The sequence below is a fragment of the Mus caroli genome, chromosome 10 (genome assembly GCF_900094665.2).
Source record: "Mus caroli chromosome 10, CAROLI_EIJ_v1.1, whole genome shotgun sequence".
In the NCBI taxonomy this organism is placed as follows: Eukaryota; Metazoa; Chordata; class Mammalia; order Rodentia; family Muridae; genus Mus; species Mus caroli.
Window position 1 is genome coordinate 84,843,990 of NC_034579.1, and position 9,694 is coordinate 84,853,683.

The 9,694-nt window shown below is 42.6% G+C and overlaps 1 protein-coding gene across 2 annotated transcripts in view; it reads left to right on the forward strand.

Moving 5' to 3' along the window:
* Ikbip (IKBKB interacting protein) overlaps nt 1-9,694 on the forward strand; it is a 20,081-nt gene that overhangs the window by 8,438 nt on the left and 1,949 nt on the right. The window contains exons 2-3 of one of the 2 annotated variants that reach the window (XM_021174801.2): nt 1,244-1,361; nt 3,921-5,873. In XM_021174801.2, coding sequence (XP_021030460.1) covers nt 1,244-1,361; nt 3,921-4,754 — 952 coding nt within the window. In that variant the 3' untranslated portion in view covers nt 4,755-5,873. Of the gene's footprint in view, nt 1-1,243; nt 1,362-3,920; nt 5,874-9,694 lie in introns of those variants that run through there. The other variant, XM_021174802.2, reaches the window with a different exon arrangement.

The following is a 9,694-nucleotide window of genomic DNA, read 5'->3' on the forward strand; positions in this document are numbered from 1 at the left end:
GAAAATACCTAATAAAAATACTTAATAATAATAATAATAAAAAGAAGAGCAGCCTTGTGCTCCTAACCACTGAGCCATCATCTCTCCAGCCCAAGGAAAATTGGTTTTTGGTGGGGGTTTTTTTCCCTTCTTTTTCTTCTACCTTTTTCTATTTACCAGATGAAGAGAGCACTCCAATTTTGTTTGCTTGTATGCTAGGTCAGACCTGGGGTCATTGACATGCCAGGTAAGCGCCCTTCCTACCACTGAGCTGCATCCTCAGCGCTAATCTTCCATTTTTGTGTGGCTGTGTGAGTGTGCATGTGGGTGCGTGTGTATAGAAGCCAGAGGCCAACCTCTGGCATCACTCCTCAGGAGCCAGCAGCCTTGTGTTTTGAGACAGGGTCTCCCACTACGACCTGGATTGGTCTCATTAGATCAGGCTGACTGACCAACTAGCCTAGAAATCCTCGTGTCTCTGCTTCCCCAGCTCTGGGATTACAAGTGCAGCACCCAGCCTAGTTTTTTATGTGGGTGCTGGGGAGCATGCTCAGGTCCTCGTGCTTATATGACTAGCACGTTACCCACTGAGCCATCCCCCTTCGCCCCAAGCCCTCATTTCAAAATGGCATCTACACTGTACCTACGAGTGTACTGTGAGTATAGTCAAATGGAGTTGTCACACCCTGCTTTGCATATGTATTCTATGACTTTGATGATGGCTCTCTTCTGTATTTCTATTCTCTTGCTAACTTCTTTTTGAGACAAAGTCTCAGGAAGTTGGCCTTTAAGCCTTGGACTCATTGTGTAATAATGGAGGATGGCGTGACCTAGAACCTATGGTCCTCCTGCCTCTGCCTCCCTGAATAATACAATTACAGGCATTCATACCATAGTCTGGACGATAGTTTGGGAGATGATAGCTTGGTAGTGCTGGGTATTGAAATACTGGCCTCTATCCTCAGAAGAGATCAAAGTTTTTATTCCAAAGAGTTCAACCCTGGATTCTTTCAAAACATTTCTTTTTCTTACATCTGTTAAAGATGCTCCTCTGCCTCACTCCCTGAGCCGTGAGGTCTGAAGAGAGGCAGTGTTGACTCATCTCTGCATTGAGCTAATGCAGTCACCTTCCACGAAGCAGGCCGCCTTGGTGATGGAGCCATCTGACTAATACTGCAGCAGCTATCCGAGGACACACATTGTTCTCACCAGGAGTGAGTGATGGTCATTAGTTTTTTTTTTTTTTTTTTTTTTTCTTTTCCAGGCTTGTATTTCAACAATCAGAAAAGTTTGCGAAGGTAGAAAAACAATACCGGTTACTGCAAACAGAGAGCAGCGAGTTTCAGGGCCTCCAGAGTAAAATCAGTTTAATTTCCAGCAAGGTAATGTATTAATTAACTTATCTAGGGGAGATTCTCCCCTCTCCACTAATACCATCCTCCTACATCAAGCCAAAGTGTCCTTCTTCTCTTCTTCTGCCTTCAAACTATCACTAGTTTAACTCCTGAGCAGACTTTCTCCTTCTGGGCAGTCTCCCTGTGATCCAAGTTAGTTCCTAGGAAGTGTTGAAAGCGTGGATGTTGCTCCAGCTGGTCATGATAGTACACACCTTTAATCCCAGCACTCTGTAGACTGAGGCAGGCAAATCTCTGTGAGTTCAACACTGGCCTAGTCTACTCAGCAAGTTCCAGACCAGCCAGGGCTAAGCAAAACAAACAAACAAAGGTACGTTTGATCTTTAGACATAAAGTTAAAAGTCCAGTGGGACTGGCCGGATGCTTAAGTGGGTAAAAGCTCTTGTTGCAAGACGCCATCCAGTGCTCAGCTCCATCCAGTCAACGAAGCCTGACTAGTTACAAGTGTTTCTCAGAACTTGTGTTTAAATGAACTTCTAGCTGTGGTGTGGCTACATGTGTGTATTAAATTGGCTTTTAGACATTTCAAAGTGCTCTTCTGTTATTAACTAGTTCTGTTGTACACATGTCATCTAACGCCTGGATAGCACACTGTTTCACCTATTACATAGATCCTTCGTTCAGATGGTCCCAGAAAGCTGTTGTCATGCTGAATTCCCTCCCTGGTTTTCTGAATCTCCCTTACGTCAGATACTGTCCGAGTTCATCAAGAAGTGTGTTCCAGGAGCTGGAAAGGTGGCTCAGTTCAGGAGCGCTGGCTGCCTATCAGAAGATGCAGGTTCAGTTCCTAGGACCCACGTGGTGGTTCACTACCCTCTGTCACTCCAGTTCCAGGGGATCCCAAGCCTCGTTCTGATGTCTGTAGCACTACAGACATGTTGTACACATACACTCATACACAGAACATTTTAAAATTTAAAATGCTTGAGAAAGGAAGGAAGGAAGGAAGGAAGGAAGGAAGGAAGGAAGGAAGGAAGGAAGGAAGGAAGGAGTTCCTGAAGCTCTTGATATTTTAGGACAAAACCCACCACGACAAAACAAGAAGGAATTTAGGAATTTGGACCCTCCAGCTCTTCACCGGGCCAGTTAATCCATCTGTTGAGGCAGATTTCAGTCACCTTAGGCTTTCCCACTTCAATCTCCTGTCTTTTCTCTCCTCTGAACTCTGTGCCCTGTGTTGAGTCAGTGCTCCTAACCGCTGAACCATCTCTCCAGTCCCAAATTGATATTTTATAACCAGTGTCATGCACAAGGTCTAGCAAAAAAAAAAAAAAAAGAACATTCAAGGAACTAAGGAACTACATGTGGAGCCGGGTGGTGGTGGTGCACGCCTTTAATCCCAGCACTTGGGAGGCAGAGGCAGGTGGATTTCTGAGTTCAAGACCAGCCTGATCTAGAGAGTAAGTTCCAGGACATCCAGGGCTACACAGAGAAACCCTGTCTCAAAAAAAAAAAAAAAAAAAGGAACTACATGTGGCAACTAACAATATAACAGGTACTGCAGGAAGTCCTGACAGCTGAGGCTAAGGCTGTGGACTAGTCTCACAAATGTCAGAAAGCATCTGAGGTTTTTTAATGGTGTCGCATGACATGCTTAGCAGTTTTCAAAGCCTTAATCTGGAAGGTAGTGGGTAAGGTGATTTAGAGAGGACATGATTATCAGGTAGTGCTTCTGCAGGAGGTTAGTCACTGATGCCTGGGTCAGGAGACCACTAAGTGCTCCCTCCCATGTGTCTCCCCTGTTAGACACACGTCTTGTTGCCTGCAAATTGTTTTGCTCACTACATAAACCACTGAAGAGCAGAACTGTGTCATATTCAGTGTCTCCTGTCACAGGACAGTGCTGCCAACACTTCATAGCTTATTAGTCATTTCTAGGTTTTCTCTAAAGCTTTCATGCCTGTGAGGAGAGAAACCAGCTAAGCCTGTGACCCTTCCAAATACCCCAGGCCTAGAGGCTTATCCTGATTTACAGATAAACATTTTGCCACTTGATGTCACATGTTTCAACTATTTTTATAAATTCATTTTTGCCTTTTTATGATCCATTTCTAGTTCTTTCTCTCCAAGAGGTTAGCACAAGTAATGACAACAATTCAGCCAGAAACTTCCAAAGTCATAGGATTTAGGGGAGGGAGCAAACTCTACATTGTTATAGTTTCCTAAAAGCCAAATGGCCATAAAAATGACATCTAGTTACTTCCAATGTTTGAAAAAAACAGAACTACAATATACTTCAAAAAATTAACATCATTTCTTTTGACTATGCCCTCATAAAAAACTTATGTTAAATAACTAGGATTATGAGTTCAGGTATACATTTTTCTAACATAAGGCTACTCTACTAAATTTGTCTAAACTATTAATAATAAATATTTCTGTCGATGTGATTCAGATATGCTTAGATAGTTTAGGCATCTTCAGAATTTGAACCTTGTATATGTTATGCTCCTGATTGCTAAAGTATGTTTCTCTAGTATAAAAATGACTAAGTAGCTCAGGGATTGTTTTGTGTTATAAATACAGCTTGAGTCTACTGAAAATACCCTGCAGGAAGCTACGTCATCCATGTCTTTGATGACCCAGTTTGAACAGGAAGTATCTGGCCTCCAAAGATCCATACGTGACATTGAGACTAGTGAAGAGATGCTCACACAAAAGATGCAAAACCTTAAGGAGAAATTCCAGAACATTACAGACTTCTGGAAGAGAACACTGGCAGACATGAGCGATGACACAGCCGTCTTCAAATCAGAAGCGAAGGATACACATTCTGAAGTTACTCTGAAGATTAACTCAGCGGAGCAAGAAATAAAATCGCTCACTGAACGTCTAAAAGATTTAGAAGACAGCACACTGCGAAACATCAGAACAGTGAGCAGGCAAGAAGAGGAAGATCTTCTACGGGTCGAGGCCCAGCTTAGCTCTGATACCAAAGTGGTTAAGAAGCTAGAAGAAGAACAGCACACGCTCCTAGCCAGAGACGAAGATCTGACCAACAAACTCTCCAGCTACGAACCCAAAGTAGAAGAGTGCAAGGCACACTTGCCAACCATAGAAAATGCTGTCCACTCCGTTCTCAGAGTCTCTCAGGATCTGATAGGAACAGAAAGGAAGATGGAGGAGCTGACGATGCAGATGTTCAACATGGAGGACGACATGCTGAGGGCCGTGTCTGAGATCATGGAGATGCAGAAAACCCTGGAGGGGATCCAGTATGACAACAGCTTACTAAAGATGCAGAACGAGCTGGTCCTTCTAAAAGGAAAAGTTCATGACTTCATAGCATATTCAAGTGCACGGGAAAAGGGGACTTCGGGAGAGTATAACCTAGGAAATAAGGGAACTGATGAGTATTAAATTTACTGCACATCTTCTGATGGGCTGCACTACCAAGTGGGAATCATTCACTCCTACATTTTTTAGGGTTTTGTTTTTTGATCTGCCTCATGTTACTCGAGAATAAGTGGAGTGTGTGCCATATGGCGTATGCATCTAATCAAACTTTTTTTATATTTTTAATCTCTAAAACTTACGTTAACTATGTTCATAGCAATACTTCTAAAATATATATTGCTCTACTTTTTTAGGCAGTATATTTAATATTTACATGTCTTTCCAATGATTAATAGACATTATTATGAGTTGTATTATTCTATCTATCTATCTATTCTGGAGATAGAGAGACAGACAGATAATCTGTAGCAAATATTAAAACCTCTTACCATTTCACTGTGACCCTCATTATCTGTTTTCTAAGCTATGTTTCTCATAACTTTTCTGTGTTCTGCTCTTGTAGCCAGTTGGTAACATACCTTCCTCTCCCAGGTTTTTGGGGCTCTTTTTTTTTTTTTTTAATTCAGACAACCAAGCTCGTAAGAAGTGTATGTAAAATAGAAGGTAACCTTCCTGCAGGAGAACCAAGGGGCTCTCCTGTGAGGCAGTGCCACGCTATAAAAACTATGAAAACTGAAAAGTAGCCTCCCTTTTGCAAAGGTTCTAAGCTGTGTTACAGATACTTATAAGAGGTTTAAGATGTGAGTGAATGTGTCCCTATTGTGTTCTCATTTATGGTCTTTTCTATGAACTGGTGATGTTTTGAAGTATGGGTTTATGGAGTCTCTTTGTGAACCTGGACTTTTATTTCTAAAGTTTGAACTGTGTGACACTAGAGTTTACGGAATACAATTAATAGATACTTAAAATAAGAACATGTTGGTAAGCCTGTGCCTATTTTAAAGATAAAATAACATAGCAATAAATTGTAATAATGACATATTTACATCATTATTTTAAAGATTCTCCAATGTATGAAACTAAATTTGTTTCACATATTAATTTTTTAAAAAGCAGGGCTGGAGCTAAGTACGGTGGCGCACAGCTTTGATACCAGCACTCCAGAGGTAAAGGCAGTCGGCTCTCTAAGTTCAAGATCACCCTGGTCTACATAGTAAGACTGTGTCTCAAAACAAAACAAAAGAAAAACAAAAATTAGGACCAGGAGATAGTTCAATAAATGAGAGGCTTGCTGTGTAAGCACAAGGACCAGGATTAGGGTTTAATACCCGACACTGACATAAAAAGCTGGGTCTTGCAGGGCGTGGTGGTGCATGACTTTAATCCCAGCACTTGGGAGGCAGAGGCAGGCGTATTTCTGAGTTCGAGGCCAGCCTGATCTATAGAGTGAGTTCCAGGACAGCCAGGGCTACACAGAGAAACCCTGTCTCAAAAAAAAAAGAAAAAGAAAAAGCTGGGTCTAGCATTCCGCTGCCCATAATACCAGCCCTGGAAAACAGAGACATGAGAAAACTATTGAACATGTGTGTCTGTGTATTCCTTTGCTAAGAAATTTGTTCTGGAGCTAAAGAGATGGCTCAGGGGTTAAGAGCACTGGTTGTTCTTGCAGAGGACTTGGATTTGATTCCCAGCGCCCACGTGATGGCTCACAACCATCTGTAACTCAGCTCCCAGGAGATCTGGCACAGCCTTATGACTCCTGCAGGTACCATGCATGGCATGCACATGGTGCACAGACACATACAGGCAGACCACTCATATGCATAAAATAAATGTATTTTAACTTCCTATTTAGCAAAATCGTCATTGTAGATTAATGTTTAACGAATTTTCCTTTGTTTCTTTCTTTCTTTCTTTGTTTTGAAGGGGTTTTGTTTTGTTTTGATTTTGAGACAGAATCTCAAGATGTAGCCCAGGTTAGTCTTAAGTCACCATCTTCCTGCTTCTGCATTTCAAGTAACAGGGATCCTAGGTCTATGTCATGGCACAGGACTTCATATTGTTGTGCTTTATGGCAAATTCCCAGTATTATAATCCACACTTTCATATCTCTGTAATTGATAATAAATTTTATATATCAGTTAGCTTATAGAGAGTACTGTCCGTTTATTTAAAAAATTTCAGCACACACAAAACAGTTTACACCCAGGCATGGTGGTCGGTCCGTGTCTATAACTCCTGGTTGTAGCAGGAAGAGTCCAAGTTCATGGTCAAGCTGGGCCACCTGGCAGACACTAACAACAAAAGTTTTGCCAAGTGAGGGGCTGAAGAGAGCTCAGGCTAAGAGTGCATGCAGCTGCTGCAGAGAGCCAGACTCAGTTCTCAGCATCCACTCAAGGCTGCTCACAATCACCTGGAACCCCAGCTCTAGGAGATTCAGTGGCCTCTTGGTCTCCACAGGCAACCAGACTCACATGCACAAACACACACACAGATACAGATGCAACAGATGCATACACATTTTATATATATATATATGTGTGTGTATGTATATATATGTATGTGTGTGTATGTGTGTGTATGTATATATATGTATAACGAATATATATACATACACACACACAATAAACTAAGTTTCACAAAATAAGCACCTAATTATTTTCAATCTTTTGGGTGTGAAGTTTTGAAATGTATTTATAGCAATAGTTACATCAGGAGCGGGAGAGTTGCCCTGCAGTTAAGAGCACTTACTGTTTTCGAAGAGAACCTGAGTTTGGTCCCCAGCCCCCATGTGGTGGCTCACAATCATCCATAACTGCAGTTTCGTCCACGGGCATCGAGGCACACACATGCTACACTTACATACATGTGGGCAAAACACCCAGACACATAAAATACTAAAATAAGTTTGTTTGTTTGTTTGTTTTTTTAGATTTATTTATTATTATATGTAAGTACACTGTAGCTGACTTCAGACATACCAGAAGAGGGCATCGGATCTCATTACGATGGTTGTGAGCCACCATGTGGTTGCTGGGATTTGAACACAGGACCGTCTGAAGAGCAGTCAGTGCTCTTAACCACTGAGTCATCCCTCCAGCCCTAAAATAAGTTTTTTAAAATTATAGGAGGGGCTGGAGATACAGCTTAGCTGGTAGAGTGTCTGCCCAGCATTTCTGAAGCACTGGGTTCTATCTCCAGTATTGCATAAAACCAGGCCTTTTGGCACAAGCCTATAATCTAACACGCAGGAAATGAAAGCTAGAAGATCATAAACTCAGAGTCATCGTCAACTACATAGAGAGCTCAAAGTCAGCCTGGGCTGCATGAAACTCTGTCTCTACATATACACATACATATGCATGCATGCATACATACTGGCTGCAAAAGACTGTCTCAACATTCACATACATATACATACAGGCTGCATGAGACTGTCTCTACATATACATACATGCATACATACATACATACATACAATTCAACAATTAAAGGGATAGCTAGGGATGTAGCTCGGGAGAGTGACTGCCTGTCATGTACAAGGTCCTGAACTTGACCTCCAGCACTGAAAAGCAAGGAAGAAAAAGAGAGTGGGGATGGAGGGGGTGGGAGGGTGGAGGGTAAAGGAGTGTAGATGACTCAGTGCTTAAGAGTCCTTATTGTTCTTGCAAAAGACTCAGGTTTTGTTCCCAGCACCCACATGAAGGCTCATGACTACCTGTAATTCCACTTCCAGGGTATCTGAGGCCCTCCCCCAGATCCTGATGTGTTCAAGGTATCTGAGGCCCTCCCCCAGATCCTGATCTGTCCAGGGTATCTGAGGCCCTCCCCCAGATCCTGATGTGTTCAAGGTATCTGAGGCCCTCCCCCAGATCCTGATCTGTCCAAGGTATCTGAGGCCCTCCCCCAGCCCACATGGGCTCCTGATCTGTGTGGTACACACAGACTCACACAGACATATACACGTGTTAATATTTTTTAATGTTTTTCAAAACTTGATATAGAATGCATACCTGTAATTCTAGCTCTTGATGGAGACAAGATGAACCCCCGAGCCCACTGGCCAGCTAGTCAGCCAGTTGGTGAGTCCCATGTTTATAGAGAGACTTTGACTCAGAAAATAAGGTGGCACCATGTGTAGTGGCACAAGCCTTTGATCCCAACTCTCAAGAGACAAAGGCAGATGGATCTCTGTGAGTTCATGGCCAGTCTGATCTACATAGGACCTTTCAGGCCAGGGGTAGATGGTGAGACCCTGTCTCTAAAAGAAGGAAGGAAGGAAGGAAGGAAGGAAGGAAGGAAGGAAGGAAGGAAGGAAGGAATCAAGGAAGGAAGGAAGGAATCAAGGAAGGAAGGAAGGAATCAAGGAAGGAAGGAAGGAATCAAAGAAGGAAGGAAGGAATCAAGGAAGGAGGGAGGGAGGGAGGAGGAAAGTGAGCAATAGTAGTAGACAGGTGCTAGAGAGATGGTTAAGAGCACTGACTGCTCTTCCAGAGATCCTGAGTTCAATTCCCAGCAACCACATGGTGGCTCACAACCACCTGTAATGGGATGTGATGCCCTCTTCTGGGGTGTCTGAAAACAGCTACAGTGCACTCACATACTTAAAATAAATAAATAATTCTTTAAAAATAATAGTAGAAGACACGTGAGACACACATTGGTGTCCACACAGACAAATGAACCACTCACACACATACACCACACACAGAAGACTATTTTTCATTAGGGAAAGTTTATCTTTTACGAAGATTGTCTTAAATGTATGTATAAGCTGTCTCTTGTGAGGCTATGCCAGGGCCTGGCAAACACAGAAGTAGATGCTCACAGTCAGCTATTGGATGGAACACAGGGCTCCCAATGGAGGAGCTAGAGAAAGTACCCAAGGAGCTAAAGGGGTCTACAACCCTATAGGTGGAACAACAATATGAACTAACCAGTACCCCCCCGGAGCTCATGTCTCTAGCTTCATATGTATCAAAAGATGGCCTAGTCGGCCATCATTGGGAAGAGAGGCCCATTGGTCTTGCAAACTTTATATGCCTCAGTACGAGGGGGGGGGG